The sequence below is a fragment of the Anoplopoma fimbria genome, chromosome 9, assembly GCF_027596085.1.
Source record: "Anoplopoma fimbria isolate UVic2021 breed Golden Eagle Sablefish chromosome 9, Afim_UVic_2022, whole genome shotgun sequence".
NCBI lineage: Eukaryota > Metazoa > Chordata > Actinopteri > Perciformes > Anoplopomatidae > Anoplopoma > Anoplopoma fimbria.
The window spans coordinates 21,386,919-21,409,403 of record NC_072457.1 but is presented as its reverse complement, the minus strand read 5'-3'; the positions used below and the strand labels follow the sequence as shown (position 1 = coordinate 21,409,403).

Below are 22,485 nucleotides of genomic sequence, written 5' to 3'. Positions count from 1 at the left end.
CCATTGAATGAGAAGGTGTGTCCAAACTTTTGACTGGTACTGTACACAATATGGAAAATATAAAGTACAAGTACCTCTAAATTGTACGTGAGTACAGTTGCTGCCGTGTCTCCTCCACCAGCTGTAGATAAATCCTCAATTATCGTTTGTGCAATTTACTCCAAAAAGTACAGCCTGTACTCCAGACGTGGACTGCGGAACACCCCGCGGCCTGTCGGTGGCGGAAGAGAGCTGCCTCTGCAGGTGAAACGTCACAGCCTCGACGTCCGATGCAGGGGGAAACGTCATGACGTCAGACGCACATTCGGAAAAGAAGCGCGACCAGAGGCTGCGTTTGTTTGCTACATTTACTGAGGCTGTCTGCAGGATGTCTCTGCTGAAGCCCTTCAGCAAGCTGCCCGGTCTGAACTCCGCCAACGTCCTGGTGAGTCTGTGTCCATTAATGTTATTATCATTAATATTATCATTATTATTATTATTATGAGAACTAACCTTATATCCTGTCTGACCTAATGATGTCACTTCAATGCACAGTGGTGGAAAGCTGCAGAGTATTTACTACTAGAAGTATTTCACTGAGGGGGATATTTCCATTTTCTGCTGCTTTATACTATTTCTCCTCTACTGTAACAATGCATGGTGGAGGCTTTGGAAGTTTCTTTGTAGATTTAGATTATTCATACAAAATATAAATCAACTAATAATGTGTGATATATTATAACTAACTTATCTCAGCAGTATATACAATAATTACCAGCTGCAACTATACAAGGAGGAACACGTTAATCATAATTCAGTGATGTGTGTGTGTGTGTATATATATATATATATATACACATACGTGATGTGTGTGTGTGTATATATATATATAACACACACATCACTGAATTATGATTAACGTGTTATATATATATATGTGTGTATATATTATTATTCTGAAATTGGACCTTCTGCACAATGAGAACTTTTACTTTTGGTACTTTTAAGTAGTTTTTGATGCTAATACTTGTGTACTTGTATTTAATGTAATCTTGTAATAGAGTAATTTAACACTGTAGTATTGCTACATTAAAAAAAAGAAGCTTTTTTTAAAAGGTTACCATAAAATCTAAAAAAGGAAGAAACAACATTTTTGCCACGTACAATTACAGTATTTATTTTTATCTAAATGTATCTTTTTTTTAATTAAAAAATGGATGGTTTAACTCTTCAGGACCCCAAAAGAATTCAAATGAAACAATGTACAAAATAAGCCATGTTTTTAGAATGTATCTTTAGATGGAGTTACGAGTTTATATACTTTTATTTATTATTATTTTTACGACAATGTGTGTTTGTTAAAGTGCGCAGTGTTAATCTCCAGTTATGTGCTGACTTGTATTTTTTCTTTCCTCCAGCTGGTGGAGAGCGAGGAGCAGTTTCAGCAGAGTTTAGCAGACGCTCTGGTGGAGGAGACGGCGTTCACTGTCAATGTGTGAGTACTGATCTGTCCTTACTAACTGCTGAGGTCAGCCGTTACGTTAGAAGAAATGGTCATTAAGCAGTCAAGTTAAAACACCATCTGCTATTCTCTGGAACTACTACCAATAACTGTGTAGAGCCATTTTGACAGTGCAGAATATTTTCAACAGGCTTGAGTTGTCTGGTGACACATAACATACAAGTTGTAAACATCTTTCCCATCAGTACCATCCATCCTATGTGACGTGACCTCAGAATTACCAGTACCTGTTTGCTGACCACATTTATCCTTTATTTTAACCACCAGGAGACTGGCTAAGAGTCTTCCTCTGCCCATGGAGAACGAGGAGAGCCGTCCGAGGATAGACCTGGTGGTGTTCATCATCAACCTGACCTCAGAGCTCAGGTATCGTTCAAATCATCCTCCTGGACACACAATTCAAATGTCTACTCTGTGTTTTAGTTTTATTTTGCCCGAATGAAACCCAATGAATTCTACTTGTCCGTAAACAAATTGAGTCTCTGTCACAGCTGTATTATTTTTTTTTTTTGCACCAGGAACTATTGTTTCTTTCTCTCAAATCACACATATAAGTGTTACACTTTCCCCATCTGTTACTTTGTGAACTCTCTGAATACTAATACATATTAAAATGTGCTCAATATGAAATTTAGAGCACATTTAGTGCCTCGACACGGCTCTCAAGCTAAAAGCACACACAATGCTCTGTAAACAAAGCAAGAGGAAGCTGGATAACAAAAAAACACAGATCTAAATCTTTACATAGCAAATGTTTGTTTACCGCTTGATCAAACATTAAAAATTATATAATGTAATAGTTTATGACGTGACCTTTTATTTTGTTTTTTTCATAGTTTCCAGTCGGCAGAAGCTTCCATGAAATTTTTGGACCCTGGATATTTCCTTGGAAAAGTCTGCTTCATGGTCACTAATGGTAAGGCAACTTATTTGTTTGCCCTCCTCACCTCCTTGAATCACTCAACGCATGAGCAAAAGCCATGAAATAGAGAACAAACTCTGTGAAATTGATAGTTTTTAGTAATAATATGCCTCATCCTTCTCTATTTCGTTAAATTACCCAATCTGTCTCTTGTAGCTCGTAACGCTGCGGTTCCAATCGAACGCCTGGACGCCGTCAGAAAGCTGGCTGCGTCGCTGCACTGCCCCCTGCTGTTTGCAGAGGACCAGGTCTGTATCATTCAAATACGTATGTGTGTAGCACCAGGGCAAGACAAAGATTTATTTTTTTCCATTAATGGCCCAGTGGAAACAGGTTAACTGCAGGTCTTAAAAAGTCTTGAAATTCCATGAATTTAGTTTCCTAAACAAAAAGAGGCAGTAGAAGGTAATATTAGGGAGTAGGGCTGTAACTAAGGATTATTTTCATTATCAACTAATCTGCAGATGATGTCCTCGATTAAGCCTTTTGTCTATAAAATGTCAGAATATAGTGAGAAATGTTAGAACATATTGTTTTGTCAGAGCACCAGTCTTCAGCCCAATGATATTTAGTTTACCATCCTATACATGAACGAAAAGAGGAAGAAGCTTTTTTAAATTAAATTAAACTTCCTGCAGGAATCCATGGTGAAGCTATGTGTACATGTGGATTAAATATCGGAGTGTTTTCTGCAGTTAGAGGTTAGAACACCAAATGTTCTCCTTCTGTAGTGTGTTTTTCTTTAAAACCAGTCTTGTGTGATGTTCTCCCCCTCCAGACACCAGACGGTGTGAACAACGCCACAGAGAGGCTGCTGACCATCCTGAAGGTGGCAGCCGGCCTTGTTCCCATGGCTACCGCTCTCTACCTGTCCAACCTGACTCGCTGCACCGTTCCCCCTGATATCGACCAGCCGAGTTTCGATTAGTTCCCCCGGCTGTTTTCTCTGGGGGGATGTCTTGTCTCGTGTATATATTTATCTGAAAGGAGTGGACTTTTGCAAACTGACGACACATCAGCGTGATATTTCCTCTTTTCATTTCACATCACATATTTGTGCTTTGGATTTTAGCTGCTGAGGTTTCTGTCTTTTTCGCTGCAGTTTTTTGCCCGATAGTGCACATCATATGAACTGTCTACAGAGAGCGTTTTAACCACTTGTGGAAACAGAATTTGATACAATAGCTCTTAATAAATAAATAAATAAATATATTGTAACTCACCATAACCAGGTCAATGAACATGTCCTCCTCCTGATCTGTGAAGAACACCCAAGACATTGTTGACATGATGTCACAGTAGGAAAACAGGTGTAGATAATAACATTAGATCAGCTGCTTCAGTGTGTCGGGGTCCTGGTACGGGCCCTTTTCACAGCAGCCATTTTGACATGTCATAGCAAAGTAAACAAAGGTGTTTCTGATGCAATAATCATGGTCCCAGTTTATTGTAACAGCCATTCCTGTGAGCCAACACGCACCATACCAGGGCCTTAATGCAACAGGGCCCTAGTTAGTGTCATTAATTACACCTGTGTTTGTCCTGCTATGACACGTCTAAATAGCTGCAGAGCCATCGTTAAGGTTTTTAACTAACACCTGTGCTTTCCCAACTATGCCGAGTCAAAAGGCCTTCCTGCAGCAAATGATCTTACAAATATGTGACCAATCTGTGTTTGGTCTCTGACAATTTGACATGAAGTAGAGTTATTTAACCAACACAGTGACCTTTTGAACTGTAACTGTAACAGCCAGCTAATGGCTAAAATATATGTCCTTTTTATTCAGTACAACCCATCAATTAAAGACTCTGCACACTCATAGAATACACACAAACTCAGGTGATTTGAATTGTTTTTGGCTGATTAGATCTCTGGATTGCATATGTTTACACACCGCTCTATTGACATGATGCAATTTCCAACATAGCTCTTCTAACTTCCAGTCTGATCAGCCAGATTGAAAGCAGCCGTGTGGGGGTGCAGTGCCTTCAAATGATACTGTGCTGTGATAATAACAAATATCAGTCTTCACATTGTATATCAGGGCCAATAAGAACCTGATACTTCACAGCTTTATTCAAAGTCGTAAAATATTTCTGTATTGCACAGTGTATATAATTATAATACAGTACAATATGCTTTTTATGTGTGTATATATAGTGTGTAGAGTGCTGTTTTTAACAGTTTAACAGTCATTAAAGTGAAATTACAGATTAAATGTCCTGTTTGTCACAGATTGGACCCCTGTCTTTTGCCCAGTTGAATTCCAGTAAAAGTCTTTGACCTTTGTTCAATCAACAGTTGGGTCAGGTTGCGGAGGGGGAGGCGCCAGTGCGTCCTTCAGAGTGTGACCAGAGGCTCTGTGCCGGCTGTCACGTCTGCATGCATGCACTAATGCACGCACGCACCCGCACTATTAATAGTAAGGTTATCATCGTGGCAATTATCCATCATTCAAACAAACAATGTTAAGGCATAAAGTCAGAAGGGAAGGACAAAGTCAGTGGGATGGGGAATGTCTGATGACTCCGATGCCTTTCACCATCTTTTACACGTTGAAGTCAACATAAATAGTCAATATTGACCGGTTAACCATAGAAAAGCTGTGCTTTAAGCTAAATGCTAACAATAATTATAATGCTAGCATGTAGATGTTTAGCAGAAAGTGTGACATTTATTATGTTCACCATCCTAGTTTAGCATGATACTGTACCATGCTAACATTTGCTAATTAATAATAATAATAATAATTAAGCCTTTATTAGTCCCACAATGGGGAAATTATTTCTCTGCATTTAACCCATCCCGCAGGAGCAGTGGGCTGCAATGAAGCGCCCGGGGAGCAACTTGGGGTCAGGTGTCTTGCTCAAGGACACCTTGGCATGTTGCTGGTAATTAGCACTAAACATAAGGGCATGACATTCATGTTGCAGGTATTTGTTCATAAACCAAAGTTGAACAACAGGAAAACTAGCTGAAAGGTGGCAGACATCCATGTGTTGTTACAACAAATGAACAACACATGGATATCTGCACAAAACTACTGTATGGGGTGCTGTTAATTTGTCACAATAATAAGAAAATGTCATAGTGGAGCTGGAGAAAAGGTTTGAAGGCCACCAGGGATTCATCTTCTGGTCCGACATCATTATCCATAAAGCAACGCTGCTAGTGTGGCTGAAAAGTTCTCTCTTTAGTATCCTAAAAATGTGAAACATATTTCTCTATATTGTCATGGGCATGTTTCGCTGTCCTCTGACATTTCACAGACCACATGTTTATGATAGAGCTGAGGGGTCACGAGTTAATTGAAGTGTTTCATGTTTGTGTGTTTCTTTGATTAGTCATTGTTAAATACTGAACTAATAGACAAAATGAATAGACTCGTGCCATCTGTGATTAAGGGGTTACAAGTATAGATCAACCTCACATTCATGAGCTTCATATTGTTTTATCACTAAAAAGATGGTGAGGTTTAATGAAGCAGAGGCGGCGGCCATGTCCACATTGGATCACATGTCTAAAGAGGATCCTGTGCATGAGGGTCTTTGGTGATTGCTGTGTGGCAAGTGTTTGTTTCTTACTTGTGTGTGTATTTCTTTGTGCGTGTGTGGAACACTTGACGCTAAGAGTTTTAGACTTGACCCGATTCCTTTCTGTCAGATACTTGATTGTCTTTCAGAGTACATGTTTTGACAAAGATATCCGTCCCCTCATACTTTATTACTTTCTAATGAGCAGAAATTCATTTTAACAGGACTGATTTACAGCTCCATTACCCTTAGTATCAAGAACACAGGAGGTGACAAATAACAGACTCATCATGTGTGAGTTTTTTTAATAGTCAGGATAGAAATAAAACTTTAAAAAATGAATCAGCCGACTACAGTTATACATTTTTTTATTGGTAATATTTGACAAGGGTTTACAGTTTGTTGTTAATCAAGAATAGTTGATATATGTTTCCACAAACCATTTATTATTAATATTTTTAATCTTGTGTGTGGAACATTTTATTTGACTTTGTTTGACTTTCATCATCAGGCAGTAAAGCCCAGCTGTTTGTAGTCAGCATCTATGTCGGCGATGACGACAGCCATCACGTTGCTCAGGGCTTGCTGCCCGGCGGCATCCAGCCCTGCCTTCTCCCCCATGACTTTACCGATGACCTCTGCAATCAGCTGAGGAGAAAATCACACAAACTGCTTTACTGTGAAATCAGGTTTGGGGGGGGACACAAAATATGGGGAGGAAGGATCAAACCAAGATGGACGATCAAGACATTCCCTCGTGCACATCGACCTCACCCTGAAGCTATTGATGGGGATCTTGTGCTTGGTTGCGTGGCTGTTGGCCAGAGGCTTGAGGATGGTGGCGTGGTTGCCTTTGGCCTTCAGCAGCTCACCCAGCTTCTTCAGAACCGTGGCACCGTGGGCAGAAACCCCCGCGTCACCAGCAAGGTCACCCTGGGCGATGCCGGTGAACTTTGGGAACAGCTTCTGGGTGTCTGGGTGCTCTATGAATAAACTGTAAACACACACACCAAGGGTTGTAGATACAACGGTGATGTCCTCACACTGGGAAATAAAACTTAACAGTTGAGTGAATAAATAAAAGCATCCCAAGTTGGATTTTCTCTGCGAACCACCTGACCTATTGGAAATACTAATCTTATCTCGTCAAAGCCACTGACCGGGTCAGAACCAGGCCCCCATAGGCAGTGTAGTCTGCCTCCACTGGACCCCAATGCTTCAGCACCATGTCAAAGTCAGCCATGATCTGAGGAGATGGAGAAACGGGTCCCAAAAAAACACTGATTTGAGAAATAAAAACAGAGGACAATCAGAGAAAAACTAAGTTCCTTTATCACATCAGGTAACACCTTCTCCTTTTTGGTTTTATGGCCAGCAGCCATGAACCTCTGCATCCAGGGGAAAGTCAAAACTAAGGTGGATACGTTACCTCAGCTGCCCTCGTTGAGTCTGTAAAGTAATCTTGCTGTAACCCTGCATAATTCATGTGAAGTGAAATCAGACGCTCTGTTGGTTTTGATGCTCTGAAAGCTGTCACATTGTAATAAAGAGCATGTAAACACAACATATCTTCTCTTCAACACACTACCCTTTTTTTCTCCCATCAGTTTTTTTTTGTTTACAATATGAGATAACCTTCAAACTTAAAACTGCTATATTTCCACTAACTCTAAGTACAAACACAATCTAACATTTAACTCTAAGTACAAACACAATCTAACATTTAACTCTAAGTACAAACACAATTGATCTACATTTTGAATGTATGATAAACAACCTAATTAGGACCAAATTCAGCTTGAACCTATTATTGTATTTTTTCCAGAAAATATAATCACTTTTATTCCCTGCCAGTATAGCCCAAATAAACACATTTATATCAATACATGTATAAAAAAAAAAAAGAGAATATCTTAGATTATAAAGAATAAAAAAAAAAAACAGTACCTACCTGCAGCGTAGTAAAATATCCTGTGTGTTCAAAGCAAATTCCTCTTGGCCTGACTTCCCCCCCCTCCAAGCTGACCTTTTATACTCCCTCCCTCCGTCCTATCACCAAATTATTCTGGACCTCTCATTCATCTACCTCTCTCACCGCACGTCTCTTCAAATGTTCACAACACCTCTAAACTTAATCTGGAAACTTTTGTTTCCATGGTTGTGTTTAGATAATAGCCGGCCAGGTCACCAGGTTGGTGTTTTGGCAAAGCAATTACATTTAGGAGAAGCTACCTTGGGAGAAAACATATAGATTTCTTTAGTTTAATATGTTTATAAGCGATATTAGAGCAGTTTAAAGGTTTCCTCAGCCCCACTATGAAGTGGTTTGGCTGTACTGCCTGTACTATATCTAAAACTAATGCAGTCTAACACTAACGTGCCGCATTAAACCCTACTTTTTAACCATTAGCACGTACATTTACATACAGTATAAAAAAACCTTTTTGCCATGTTCTCAGACAGATAATGTGTGGAAAAAGTCAGGTTCCTCTGAATCCTCTTGATGGTTCATTTTACCACGCCTGAAGAAAAACTACCAATGAGAGCCCAGGAGTCACTATGGCAGCTGTCAATCACTGCTCATGAAGCTTGTGAACGCCAATCAAACTGTCAAACTTGGCAGTGCTGATAAAATATAAATCAAGATTTTTGCCAATGTCTCACCTCAAATGTTTGCAGAAACATATTTTGGTGTTTTAGTGTTAGTTTAAAGAGTACTGAATGGTTAAGGGCCAAAATACATTTCTGACCTACTGCAATGTTGTGAATCATGAATCAAAAAACATTTAATTTCACTATTCATTAATATCTCCTACTGCTGTAACTTTTATTTTACAGTTTTAAGTTTTAAGTCATTTTTATCTTTTATTTTATTCTACTCTTTTCAGGCCTAACCTACATGTGCATATACAGTTCCTTGTATCTTGTTTTAATGCATTTGTAAGTCTTATTATGTGTTCAGCAAAGTTTCCTGCACTCTTTCTGCCCACTCTGTTTTTATTAAACAATATTAACAATATTCTGCTTTAGTATTTTCAGAGGATATGTGTGAGGAAGGTGGTGAACTGTGAACACAGCGGCAGTAAAAGCCACGTTAAAAGCAAAACACCAGGCCCTCTGCTGGTTGTGTTGTGAAAGGTTAGCTCCTCCTCTTCTTAAAGATGATTGGTCCTCACAATAGCTCCACATGACCTTACATCCAATTACATCTTTAGCCAACGTCACGTGTGCTTTCAGGACCCGGAAATACTGACATTGAGCTTGAAAAAGTCTCAAAAAGCGGTTTCAGTTCCAGGTTCAAAGATCTTTTTTCTACTTGTACATGTTTTAATCCCATCTCTTGTTCAGCAGAGGTGTTCTCCAACATGCTGCATGCTCTGAAAGGCGCCAGACACCTGCATTCATCTGCAATGAAACAAGCAGGTAACTAAAACACCAATCTGTGTGGAGACACTTAAGGAATGTTTGTTAGGTAACAGGCCTTTTTTAAACCATGAATGTAGCAGATCATTTGAAATGTTTAACAAAGTTTTGTAAATGATTGTGTGTGTATAAGCTGCACACTAAGGCACTTTTCACAAGGTTACATCAATACATGCTGTAGTTCCACAGGGTTGAGCAACGAAATGCAGTTTTTTTGTCCCATTTTGCTACAATAAAAAAAAATCAATATTATACATGGAGGATGGAGGATGGAGGATGTGCAAGTGAGTCTCACAGTTAGAGGAAAGATCAGCTCATTGGTGGTGCAACAGCTGCTACATCTGGATCTCCTGCCAGACAGCAGCAGTGTGAACAGAGGGTGGTCGGGATGGGTTTTGTCTTTTTACCACAGTCACCAGTTTCCCTTATGCTCTTTAGACTTTATGATTTCATAGATTTCTCATCATGATGATCAGTATACATGTATCTTACTTGGGTTAGAGATGAATGTAGGCAGTAAGGTACTTTGCTTGCATAATAGTCAGATTTACTCAAAAGAAGAAGAAAGAATCTGCATTTGTGTTGTGCTGTTCTGCAAAACATTAATCAACGATCCTGATATTCCTTGATGAAAGGATTTTGTAATCTCTGAACCACAACATCTGGTAGTTCCAGTTTCTCCAATGGAGAGGGTCTGCTGCATTTCGTTGCCTTGGATCATTGTAAATTGAATACCTTTGTCTGTTGAACATAAAAAGAGGTTAGAGCTGTTCATATATAACTAAAACAGAGTGTTATGTGTCCAGTTTCAGAGCTCTCTATACCGGTCCCATGGGGACAAATCAAAGGGAAAGTCTGGGGTCCTGATCACGGGCGTCCTGTGCTGTGCCTGCACGGCTGGGCTGATAACTGTGGCACGTTCAACACCCTCATTCCCCTCCTCCCTAACGGTAATTTCTACACTTACACCTTTTGGGAAATTATATTTTCTGAATGAGGTCTGTCTGTTACAAAACTATCCAGCTCACACAGGTTTATCTTGTTTTGCTAATTACAGGTGTTTACTTAATCAGATCAGTGTAGTGGGTAGATTATGTATGTTCTCACTGCTGCTTTGGGGACTTGTATTTGGGTATAAATGCAAGATGCATTAACAACCTATTTTCTTCTACAATTTTTTTTTTTTTTTAAATGTTATCTTCTCCTTCTGCATCTTTCCATGTATAAACTTCACTCAAACATCAAAGCATTCCCCTCAACCAGGACGTTTTATCATTCTTTACTTTCATGCATTCAGAAATATTCCACATTTTCTTGGAAAAAAAATCCATTTAAACCCATTTAAATGAATGATGGAAATGTTCAAAATGTAATAATTTTCATGCATTTAAACCCTTATGTGCTCATTCAAACTCCATTCAAACTTTAAAATGTTCCACATCTTTCATACATAACGGGCCTATTCTTCTTTCAAATCCAATTAAAACTTTCTAAAATATTTAACCTTCTATTAGTGTGTATGTTCAGAGCTAGAGTGGAGCTTTGAAATCTTAATTAAAAATCGCCTCAAACTTGCTCTATTTTCTGCAATGTTTACTCTTCACGTGTCATTGTAAGTCAACAAGAAGGAAATGTGTGCTCTTTAATACAATGTAGCTATGGAAGCAGACAGTCTCACACATTTGTCCCTGTGAGCCTGTAAGAGCAGCAGTTCCCAGGAGCTTCCAGGGCCACACCGACTCCACATCAGCATCCACCGCACAGCACTTAGTAAAAAAAAAAAGATAAAATAAAGTCACTTTTAAAGTTACTCCCGTTATTTACATTTTTCCACCGAGAAGCAGGAGTTTAAGAATCGAGCCTCAGCTTAATGTCAAATAAATGAACTGTCTGACCCAGGAGTCACTTGCCATCACCATGGCGACCCTTGATTGCAGCTGGAGACACACAGCTGAATGAGATGAGCTAATTAGTGCAGCTTGATACCCGATAATTTCATGCTTTTTTTTCCCCCAAGCCTTTTGAAGTCTTCTCTGCTTATTCATACTTTCAGATAGAAACTCCCCCCATGTAAACGGCCCCTCTGTCTTTCTGCCTCCGCTTGTCTTGCCTGTCTCTCAGCTTTTTACTGAAAAATAAAAAGGCCAATAAATCAAAGAAGCCCCCCCCGTTTGACTAACTTTTCCGTTTTCTAATTTTATACCCAAATTTGCTTCAGAAAAAGATGAATTATTTTAGTTTAACATAGGTCATTGTTGTCTGTCAGAGTGCAGATACGTGGCGGTGGATCTGTCGGGTCACGGCTGGTCGTCACATCGCAGTCCCGGGGTCTTTTACTCTTTTCCTGAGTATGTGATGGACGTACGTAGAGTCGTTGACGGTGAGTGAGTTCAAGAAATTACAGAACACGTTGAGTCACACATTCAAAGTAAACATCAGAGTTTGTTCAGACAACAAGCTAGATCCCTGCGAACAGGGATGTAGTGTGCCCTGGGGCTGGTGATTATTCATTATTAGTAACCATTGACTTTCATTGGAACATATCTTGATTATATGAACATTTAAACCAAAATAAGGGACTTAAACAGAGTTGTTTGGTTAATGAAAGGTCTCTCTTTTACACATTTGCAGAGTTTTGTTTACAGTTTTTTCAGCACAGGACAAAAGTTATGATGGCAACTTGTCTCTATGACAACCAATACAACTTTACCCACTGAGCAACGATTACTACTGTGTTATATTCTAATACTACCACCCAGCTCTAGTGCATCTGTACTGCTGTTAAAACACAGTATGTCTCTCAACTAAAACCAGCCTCAGTGTTCTGTGATATGATACTGAACCCAGTTGATGATCTGTGAAATGACTCCCACAGCTCTGCACTGGAGCCAGTTCTCCATCATAGGACACAGTATGGGTGAGTGCAGCTCAACAGCAAAATTGGAGCATCTAAAATGTTAATGGTGTGTTATATTTACCGTATAAACACTTTGTCTTTTTATTTTATTTCAGGTGGTAACATTGCTGGAATGGTAAGTCACAGTGTCATGACAGGCTACTATTTTCACAACACCCATATACTGACTCTGTATCTTGTTTCCCACAGTTCAGTGCGCTGTATCCTGAGATGGTGGATGCTGTGGTACTGCTGGACTCCTATGGATTCTTACCTACAGATCTGGTACTTACAGTTTTTAGACTTTGGTATCTACAGAGCTGTAATTCATTGCTTAGTTAAGAGTGAGGGAAAATTCAATGTACTTTGAAGTCGCAAAATATCATTATATTTTTTATTTCCACCAGGTTTCAGAACAGTCCTCCCACATGTTGAGAATCCATTGTTACAATATTTTACTATAGAAGTAATTGTTAACTCTAATATTCAACCATGGAAGTTGGCTTTTAATTTAACATTAAAAACCAAAGTATCTGCTCGACTACCAATCACAAAAACCGAAAAAAAAAAGCCGAGCACGGACAGATTTAATAGAAGTGGACATTTTAATTTTGAATTCTATTTGAACATGGAGAATGCACAAAGAATGATCATCATTGTTCATAATGAGGAGAGATATAATGATCTGGGTTTTAGCAAATTGCAATTTTTCCGTCCGTAGAATAATAAAATAGTAAGCAAGGGAAGTTTGCTTTGTGAGTATCCAATGTTTTGTCAGACGGGAGAAAGTTAGACAATTGGCAGATGTTATTATTTCTTTTGGGACATTATTCTGTTGTTTTATGGTAATAAAAGAGAAGGATGATTTGCCAAGGGAGGTCTAGCATTTTAGTAATCTGCACTCTCTCTGTTAATGGGTAATCGATCTATCCATTTTTTTTACCACGTATCGAAGTTGCATTCACATAATAAAATGATAAGCAATTCTAGGTCATATCATCCACACCGGCTTTCCCATCATACTTTGCCTGGTATGATCATGAAACGGGTATTAAATTACTTATTAAAAAGCTGTTTAAAAGTCTAAAAAATATCTCTCATGGCCACCAGATAACAAGTTTGAGACTCTTGATTTGCACTAAAAGACTAAAACACTTCATAACGATGATTTCTAATGAATTCTAGATTGTGAGTAATTGGAGAAAAATATACAGTTTGTTTGACATTTTGAAAGGCATCCCATTCAAGAAAAGCTTTTATTCACCACATCTGACAGTTTTGTCCATTTGGGGAGGCACTCAGCATTCATATAGTAATATTACTGCATCACTCTGTTTCATTTCACTGGGAAGAGCTGTGCTGTACAATCCACTCTTGTCAGCAGCTTTGCATGTTGTCCCTCATCATTGTCCTTTTTGTCTTGCAGAAAGAAATGATCAAAGTGATGAGGCAGGGGATGGATCAGATGGTCGAGTTTTACAAACAGACGGAAGACAAGAAGAGAGTTTACACTTATGAAAAAGCAGTAGAGAGGTGTTACACCTTTCCTATTCACGTTGTTTTAAACAGACTACTGAACATCCTCTCATCCAGTCATGTTCGTACAAGGGTTTTCTTCAGGCCTTTTATTTTCTTTCAGGCTGTCGGCTGCAAACCCGACTCTGTCCGAGCAGTCTGTGCACATCCTTTTAGAGCGAGGTCTGGTTCAAGTTGAAGGAGGTACGCCTTCATATTCCTCTTCCTCTGCTTTTTTACTTTTTCATAGGCGCTCATCTTATGAACAAACTTAGTAAACTTTGAATACATTTTTTAATCCCATGCGGATAATATATGTATTTACCTCTTGCAGGTATGGTGTTTACCCGAGACTTTCGTATTAATCTGGTAGGTTTTTTTCCTAACTGCACCACTGCACTTCTTTATCTCTCTCACGGATGTCGAATGCAGCCCTTAAAATACATGTATGGCATCGTGTATTGAATTGTTTTGTTCTTTGTTTTTACAGAAAAATATAGTACGCATCAGTTTGGAGCAAGGTCTTGAACTGCAGTCTAGGATAAAAGCCCCTGTTCTAGTTGTTCTGTAAGTAATTCCTCCACCCCTCACTCTTTATTACATGTACTAATTCTAGTAAATTGTACCTCACTTAATATACATCATTTTTTATTCTAAATCTTCTTTATCTTTCCAGAGCAGAGGATGGCTTTGAGAAATTACTTTCTGGACAGGATAAGAAAATCGCATCCGCAATTGTCCAGGCCTACAAGGACAGAAAAGTGAGTGTATTTTTACAGCGTGTTTGTGTAAAGTAAGGTACGCTTACATCTTCGTGTTTATTTTTAGCCGTTAAGCCCGTGTGTGTAATTGTGCTTAGAGTAGGCAGACAGACAGATGCAAAAGTAGCTGTGTAGCTGGAGCTCGATGTGTCAGAGGCAGCAGAAATCTTTAGAGCTGGGAGCCTCAACGCTGACCTACATACTGGAGCTTGGTCAACAGAGATCAGAACTAAACTTCTCTTTCCAAGTCAGCCAGTGATGGAAACAAATGCAGCTGCTGTGCAAAGAAAGAGAAGCTTGGTATGTCAGAATACTAATGAATTTTTAAAGCAAGCTATAATCAATATTTATACTATTAAAATGCACCCAATGACAATGTGAAAATGGTCGCTCATAGTGAATCATCGCCTGGATCTGCAGCTCCACTCGACTTCACAGAGCTTTTAAAGAGTCTTTCAGGTCATTGTTTATCTGTTGCAACTGTTCTGGTTTACTCTCATTGCTCTCATAGTGTCGCTTTCAGCCGCAGCAGGCAGTTGTTTTCAGTGAAAAAGCCCTTTTAAAAATCCAGTGAACACTTGCTGCACCAAACGGCAAACACAGTTAAAGAGAAGCTGGTGAATATAGTGGAGCATTTAGCGGCTATAGAGAGAGATATTTCCCTCAGGAGTTGGTGGAGACCTAAAACAGAGCCAAAAGAGAGAGAGTTTTGGACTTGGATTCATCATGTGACCAGAAACATGACACCAAATGAATGCTAATGTTGCTCCATAACTGATTGATGTGTAAATAAGCAACTTTTGATGATGTGTTCGTCATATCATTTAAAAAGTTGGTATGGTATGTTCCACCGCCCCCATGTGGCCTAAAAAAATCAGTTTTTGCTGGTTAAAACGTTACAATCAAATCTCTCACCCTCGTCTAATATTCCCCTTCTCTTTCTTTCAGCACACGGTGGTAACAGTACCAGGCGATCATCACGTCCACCTGAATCAGCCTGAAGTCGTTGCTCCACTTGTGTCCGACTTCCTGCAGACCAAATTGTTGACACAGCGAGCCAGACCAGCCGAAGAACAAACCTCAAAGATGTAGCGAACACAAAAAAAGTTCACATTACGCTGCTGATATTAACAACCTACAGTGCTGTTAACACTCACCTTGGTGCTTTAACCTGGACCCTTACATTATTTAATGTCCTGACATGTATGCATTTTAACAGAAATGACACTTCTGTTACACAGAACTTTAATTCTTAGTGACAATTTCGAACAGTGAAAAGTAACGGATAAAAACGTGTTTATGCTGATGGCGGCATGGTGCAGTATGAGATACCATCTTCTTAAGAGAACCAGAGTTATCGTCTTTTATATTCCACGCATTCTTCTCCGTTGTCAACACTGGGCGTCTACATTACCCACAATGCAACTCGACCACCGACAGTGCTTTTTGTGGAATGCTAACTTTGCCAGTAGGACTAATAGTAGTGAATTTAGTCAATAATGTTGGAGGAGTCCTGTCATGAACTGACGTGTTGGACAGGTTCATTTTAAAGGTGCAGTGAGGAGGACCCGCTTCATATGAAGATATAAACGTGGTAACCTGGTATTTGATTAAAAATAATTTAAGTAATTTAAGCCTCTTGGATTCATCTTCTAGACTACACATGTCTGTAAAGCAATATTTATATTATTTATATGTCATAAATCATACATGGACGGTATTTCAAAGTCATTTACACCAAATGTACCTAAAAGAAAAAAAAGACAGTTTAAGAGGCTGACGAGCAGTCTTTCTCTTCCCCTCTCACTTTGAAAGTGTCACGTCTGTTTCACCTCTGATGGGTGTGGTTGGATGGGTGTGGTCAGAAGTGTGCTTCGTTGCGCGTGTTACTACACCCGGCCATGACAGCACTGAGGTAAACCTGTGTGTCAGTGCAGCAAGGTGACGAGATAAAATGCTGGAGGTTAGCAAAGACGAGATTTTCAGGGGATGTTAAGTTTCTCTTAAAGAAGATAATGTTGAAGTGCGTCATTTAAAATACATGTGACCCGAAAAACTCAACCCAAGGTCAACTTATTATTATTAATCAACATTTTTATGAAAATGTAAAATGTTGCCCCCCTAATGAATACTAGGGAGGACAAAAAACTAAAAAACACTTTTCAATATAATGCAGTCCAATGAAACACCACCTTTAATTATGACCTCGGTAATAATCTTAGAATTGAATTAACAGATTTTCAACAATGTCAACAAAAACTGTAACCTAGTGGCTTTGTAAAGATGGATGCTATGGCTGAGCGGTTGTATTGGACTGCATCATACAGGTAATAAAGTTCTTAGTTACTCTTTTCTCAGCCTGGTGTCTTCCTGCTAACCTGCAGTACAGACTGCTGAGTATCAGCAGACAGCAGATCTATCACCTTCTAGCTTCTGCCTTTGAGGATTGTTTGAAATGCACTGCGGGGGGCCAGGTGTCTTAGAAGTCTGCTGCCTGCTGTTAATATTTTAGCAGTTGCACAGTTTCTCTGAAGTGTGTGTGTGTGTGTGTGTGTCGTCATGTTTAATGTTTAAAGTCAGTGAGCTGTGGGAAGAAAGAGTACCCAAGTGCCTCGGTGAGAGCAGAGGATGAATCTGGAATTGAGAAGTACATGTTTACAGCTTGTCTTCAGTGATGCAGCATTTAAACCATTTTAAAAGGGCTTTTATTTTGGAGGATTATCAGGTGGAAATCCACGATACTGCAATCTTGGGCAATATTTTAAAGAGCAATGCACATTTGAATATGTTTTTTTAAAGTGATAAACTAAATGATATACTGGTGTAAATATCGACAGCTCTTACTAAAAGTATATTCATGGCCTTTTTTCATGGTAGAAAATGGCTCAAAACACTTTCTACTATTTTAAATCAGCCTGAATCTTATAAGGCCAATTCCGACAGAAACTGTGTTCTAAATTGCATACTTATAGTTTTGTCTTTATGTACTAAATGCAGCTGCACTTACAAAGTACGTACTGTTGCATGCGGTTTGCATTCAGTTGGGACCTACTGCTTCCTCATAACATTGCACCTTGAACTTTGACCTTTGAACTTTTTAGGGGATGGAATACAATGTTGCCACTTTGAAGAATGGATATATATCTATAGCAATTTTGTAGCAATGCCACTTTTGCCATTGAAAAAAACCTGACATTGAATCATAAAGGGGTGCCATGGTTAAGAAAAGTTTGAGTCTTTTTTCACCTGTGAAATTTAAATAACCCATTTTCTTTATTCATCAATATCGAATACTGTTAAATAAAATATCACACGGATATTTCATATCATAAATATCTCTCCATTGACTTCACAGAGTGAAAGTCATAAGGGAACATTTGTGAAGAAAGTGCAGCATTGATTTGGGAATGTTCCTACTTTGTGAACTGATATAAAGTCAAACCATTTTGGATTGAGGCTTTTATACAGTAGCAGTGAAAAGTTTGGACACACCTTCTCATTCAACTACTTTGAATAATCTAAAATATAAAACATTCTGGTTTGTTGAGCATTTGTTTGTTTACCACATAATTCCATATGTGTTCCTTCATAGTTTGGATGTCTTCAATATTAATCTACAATGTAGAAAAAAATAAAAATAAAGAAAAACCATTGAATGAGAAGGTGTGTCCAAACTTTTAACTGGTACTGTATGTATGTTGTAACATAATTGGGTAAATGTATAGTGAATTAATTGTAAATTGTCTTTTATTAGGGTATGCATGAATAAAGGTGATGTGAAAAAATGTTTGTGATTTTATTGTACTGTAAAATGCTTGGATTTAATAACTGTTATTACAAACCGGAAGCAAACATCTTATTGTCCTGGTCATTTTTTTATTATAAAAATACACAGTATATAAAATGAGTGTTTCATTCAAAAGAACCTAAAAAGTAAAAATTAAAAACATGACAACATATTAAACTATTTAAATGTCAAAGGGTCTTAACTACAGTAGCAGTCAAAAGTTTGGACACACCTTCTCATTCAACTACTTTGAAGAATCTAAAATATAAAACATATTCTGGTTTGCTGAGCATTTGTTTGTTTACCACATAATTCCATATGTGTTCCTTCATAGTTTGGATGTCTTCAATATTAATCTACAATGTAGAAAAAAATAAAAATAAAGAAAAACCATTGAATGACGTGTGTCCAAACTTTTGACTGGTACTGTATATACATACATACATACATATATATATATATATATAGCTATGTCCAAACTTTTGACTGATTGATAGATATATATATATATATATATATATATATATATACATATATACAGTGGGTACGGAAAGTATTCAGACCCCTTTAAATGTTTCACCCTTTGTTTCATTGCAGCCATTTGCTAAAATCGAAAAAGTTCTTTTTTTTTCGCATTTCAGCAACCCATCTTGACAGAAAAAAACAGAAATGTAGAAATTTTTGCAAATTTATTAAAAAAGAAAAACTGAAATATCACATGGTCATAAGTATTCAGACCCTTTGCTCAGTATTGAGTAGAAGCACCCTTTTGAGCTATGAGTCTTCTTGGGAATGATGCAACAAGTTTCTCACACCTGGATTTGGGGATCCTCTGCCATTCTTCCTTGCAGATCCTCTCCAGTTCTGTCAGGTTGGATGGTGAACGTTGGTGGACAGCCATTTTCAGGTCTCTCCAGAGATGCTCAATTGGGTTTAGGTCAGGGCTCTGGCTGGGCCAGTCAAGAATGGTCACAGACTTGTTCCGAAGCCACTCCTTTGTTATTTTAGCTGTGTGCTTCGGGTCATTGTCTTGTTGGAAGGTGAACCTTCGGCCCAGTCTGAGGTCCTGAGCACTCTGGAGGAGGTTTTCTTCCAGGATATCTCTGTACTTGGCCGCATTCATCTTTCCTTCAATTGCAACCAGTCGTCCTGTCCCTGCAGCTGAAAAACACCCCCATAGCATGATGCTGCCACCACCATGTTTCACTGTTGGGATTGTATTGGGCAGGTGATGAGCAGTGCCTGGTTTTCTCCACACATACCGCTTAGAATTAACACCAAAAAGTTCAATCTTGGTCTCATCAGACCAGAGAATCTTATTTCTCATAGTTTGGGAGTCCTCCATGTGTTTTTTGGCAAACTCTATGCGGGCTTTCATATGTCTTGCACTGAGGAGAGCCATAAAGCCCCGACTGGTGGAGGGCTGCAGTGATAGTTGACTTTGTGGAACTTTCTCCCATCTCCCTACTGCATCTCTGGAGCTCAGCCACAGTGATCTTTGGGTTCTTCTTTACCTCTCTCACCAAGGCTCTTCTCCCACGATTGCTCAGTTTGGCTGGACGGCCAGGTCTAGGAAGAGTTCTGGTCATCCCATACTTCTTCCATTTAAGGATTATGGAGGCCACTGTGCTCTTAGGAACCTTGAGTGCTGCAGAAATTATTTTGTAACCTTGGCCAGATCTGTGCCTTGCCACAATTCTGTCTCTGAGCTCCTTGGGCTCATTTGTTCTGACATGCACTGTGAGCTGTAAGGTCTTATATAGACAGGTGTGTGCCTTTCCTAATCAAGTCCAATCAGTTTAATTAAACACAGCTGGACTCCAATGAAGGAGTAGAACCATCTCAAGGAGGATCAGAAGAAATGGACAGCATGTGAGTTAAATATGAGTGTCACAGCAAAGGGTCTGAATACTTATGACCATGTGATATTTCAGTTTTTCTTTTTTAATAAATTTGCAAAAATTTCTACATTTCTGTTTTTTTCTGTCAAGATGGGTTGCTGAGTGTACATTAATGCGAGAAAAAAAATGAACTTTTTCGATTTTAGCAAATGGCTGCAATGAAACAAAGAGTGAAAAATTTAAAGGGGTCTGAATACTTTCCGTACCCACTGTATATATATATATATACATATATATATATATATATATACATATATATACATATATATATACATACATATACATATATATACATATACATATATATACATATATATATATATATATATATATATATATATATATATATATATATATATTTAGCTATGTCCAAACTTTTGACTGGTACTGTAAGTTCTTGGCTGATGGTTTGACTCAGCATGGGCCTTTGAGTACTGGTTTATGTTTAGCCTACTAGAGGACAGATGTAAAAAACTAAATACATCAAAACGTTCATCTCCTGACAGCCTGAATGAATGGCCACAGGTCTAATGCATTGGATAAAAGTAAAAAGCTCCTGATTCAAAAGCCTGGGTCACTACAGTGACAGAGATACTGTTCCTAAAAGTCTATTGGTAGTTGGAAAATTAGGAAAATCTCTATTTAGCGGCGGCGCTGCCTCAAAACCCAGACTGAGGGAAACAAACACTGCAGGAGGAGGAGGAGGTGACTGTGACGCGTTCAGGGTCTGGTTCCTGTGAGGAACTGCAAGCTCTGTAGCAAACTTTACTGAGCTGACCATGGCTGAAGAAGGTAAATCAGACTTTGCAGAGATTTCACCTGACAACCTGTAAATACCTCTATATGCACTTGTTTACTAATGTTCTATTTTTGGGGGGATTTTAGCATCTAAACGGCACTTTTTGTTTTTACCTCATATGTTCATTTATGTTTTCACTTATCAGATCTGTGTGTATTAGTTTCACTTTCATGAATTTCTTTGAGATGATTTTTGTATTAATCGTTCAAATAGTCTAATATCTACTAATAACATTAGGCGTGATAATGTTAAAGGTTTGACCTGTTATATAATTACTCCTCTGAGCTGAACGTCGTGTCACGTGTGCAGTGTCGGAGCTCTCTGTCCCGGTCCCGTGGGGACACATCAGAGGGAGAGTCTGGGGTCCTGATCACGGCCGTCCGGTGCTCTGCCTGCACGGCTGGGCTGATAACTGTGGTGCATTCAAGACCCTCATCCCCCTCCTCCCCAAAGGTGACCTGTGACCTGTGACCAGTGGGTGATGGGTGCAGCTTTGTTTAAGGGGTTCTGTTATTGTCATTCAATTCTTCATGAGCTTTGAAATGTGATAATGACTAGGTTTAGCTATGGGTCAAATAGAGACAAATTCTTTCGCTCATTTCCTTTTTTTTTAGTTAAAGCTATACTGTACGATTTGAGAGAGCTAGCATGATTTGAAATTAGCTTCTCTTCGGAGTTCCGTTTAACTCCTCCCCCACCCTTCAGGACTCCCTGCCCCCACCCCTCGACACAGAGCCGTGCACGAGCGCTGCTGCTACTTAGCAACCAGGTAGCTACGCTGCCGCTGCCTCATTGAGCGAGAGCTGAGCTAACGGTCGGCTGCGTTTCTCTACAAACTAGGATGTTTACTTACACACATATTTTGTGTAGTATATTACACTTTATTTATTTTTTTTAAAAGGATGAACCGGGGCAAGTAACGGTGGCAGTGGTAACTTCTGTTTGTCTTCCATCGTGTTGACGTTGTAGGCTCACTAGGTCTAGTCCACTGTCATGAACTACTATGACAACAACGCTTTCTTTGCCCTCCGTGAACGCGCTCAGGCCGGCTCAGGCTCGTACACAGAGGGGAGAGAACGCGCAGGCTTGTGATTGGTTCTTTAGATTCGGGTACAATGTCTCCGATTGGTAAGCATTTTAACAGGTTTATAGCCGATACAGAATTCGTTTTTGTTTCGCTTCTTTTTCATTGCCCATAAGTTATTTATTGCTGTCAGGATGTAAAAACCAATTTCAACAACATATTAAAAAGTGCATATCACTGGAAACCGTACAGTATGCCTTTAAGTTGTTCTTTTGTTAGTTTTTTCAGTACCAGTCAAAAGTTTGGACACACCTTCTCATTCAATGGTTTTTCACATATATATACATATACATATATATATATATATATATGTATATATATACATATATATGTATATACATATACATATATGTATATATATA

The 22,485-nt window shown here is 38.9% G+C and overlaps 4 protein-coding genes across 6 annotated transcripts in view; 3 read left to right on the top strand and 1 right to left on the bottom strand.

Annotated features, from left to right (window-relative positions):
* The first annotated feature begins 289 nt into the window (after positions 1–289).
* On the top strand, positions 290–4,622 carry pane1 (proliferation associated nuclear element). Its single transcript, XM_054603874.1, has 6 exons — positions 290–424; positions 1,398–1,474; positions 1,769–1,867; positions 2,338–2,417; positions 2,580–2,671; positions 3,202–4,622. Exons 1-6 carry the CDS (start codon positions 368–370, stop codon positions 3,349–3,351), a joined length of 555 nt encoding a protein of 184 aa, XP_054459849.1. The 5' UTR covers positions 290–367; the 3' UTR covers positions 3,352–4,622.
* A 1,715-nt stretch (positions 4,623–6,337) lies between these two features.
* On the bottom strand, positions 6,338–7,944 carry mb (myoglobin). 2 transcript variants are annotated; one of them, XM_054603873.1, is made up of 4 exons: positions 7,909–7,944; positions 7,118–7,203; positions 6,732–6,951; positions 6,338–6,605 (listed from the first exon to the last, which is right to left on the bottom strand). In XM_054603873.1, the coding sequence occupies exons 2-4, from the start codon at positions 7,198–7,200 to the stop codon at positions 6,465–6,467; spliced, it is 444 nt and encodes a 147-aa protein (XP_054459848.1). In that variant the 5' UTR covers positions 7,201–7,203; positions 7,909–7,944; the 3' UTR covers positions 6,338–6,464. The 2 variants fall into 2 exon arrangements, with proteins under 2 accessions (XP_054459848.1, XP_054459847.1); XM_054603872.1 differs by having other exon boundaries at positions 7,118–7,237; positions 7,909–7,935.
* A 1,268-nt stretch (positions 7,945–9,212) lies between these two features.
* On the top strand, positions 9,213–18,391 carry LOC129095438 (serine hydrolase-like protein). Its single transcript, XM_054603870.1, has 12 exons — positions 9,213–9,380; positions 10,187–10,330; positions 11,647–11,760; positions 12,256–12,297; positions 12,393–12,412; positions 12,487–12,561; positions 13,703–13,809; positions 13,916–13,995; positions 14,126–14,160; positions 14,282–14,358; positions 14,468–14,552; positions 15,501–18,391. The coding sequence occupies exons 1-12, from the start codon at positions 9,323–9,325 to the stop codon at positions 15,642–15,644; spliced, it is 981 nt and encodes a 326-aa protein (XP_054459845.1). The 5' UTR covers positions 9,213–9,322; the 3' UTR covers positions 15,645–18,391.
* Positions 18,392–20,947: 2,556 nt separating this feature from the next.
* LOC129095436 (serine hydrolase-like protein) overlaps positions 20,948–22,485 on the top strand; it is a 6,476-nt gene continuing 4,938 nt past the window's right edge. Inside the window, exons 1-2 of one of the 2 annotated variants that reach the window (XM_054603868.1) lie at positions 20,948–21,032; positions 21,349–21,492. In XM_054603868.1, the coding sequence (XP_054459843.1) occupies positions 21,020–21,032; positions 21,349–21,492 (157 nt within the window). In that variant the 5' untranslated portion in view covers positions 20,948–21,019. The remainder of the gene's footprint in view (positions 21,033–21,348; positions 21,493–22,485) is intronic. The other variant, XM_054603869.1, reaches the window with a different exon arrangement.

Coding starts and splice junctions, on each gene's coding strand:
- mb (XM_054603873.1), bottom strand. CDS start 7,200: ATGGCTGACTTTGACATGGTGCTGAAGCATTGGGGTCCAGTGGAGGCA. Junction 6,952..7,117: donor GGGGGCCTGGTTCTGACCCG/GTCAGTGGCTTT, acceptor GTGTGTTTACAG/TTTATTCATAGAGCACCCAG. Junction 6,606..6,731: donor TCCCCATCAATAGCTTCAGG/GTGAGGTCGATG, acceptor TTTTCTCCTCAG/CTGATTGCAGAGGTCATCGG.
- pane1 (XM_054603874.1), top strand. CDS start 368: ATGTCTCTGCTGAAGCCCTTCAGCAAGCTGCCCGGTCTGAACTCCGCC. Junction 1,868..2,337: donor AACCTGACCTCAGAGCTCAG/GTATCGTTCAAA, acceptor TTTTTTTCATAG/TTTCCAGTCGGCAGAAGCTT. Junction 2,418..2,579: donor CTGCTTCATGGTCACTAATG/GTAAGGCAACTT, acceptor TGTCTCTTGTAG/CTCGTAACGCTGCGGTTCCA.
- LOC129095438 (XM_054603870.1), top strand. CDS start 9,323: ATGCTGCATGCTCTGAAAGGCGCCAGACACCTGCATTCATCTGCAATG. Junction 14,161..14,281: donor GAGACTTTCGTATTAATCTG/GTAGGTTTTTTT, acceptor TTGTTTTTACAG/AAAAATATAGTACGCATCAG. Junction 14,553..15,500: donor AGGCCTACAAGGACAGAAAA/GTGAGTGTATTT, acceptor TCTTTCTTTCAG/CACACGGTGGTAACAGTACC.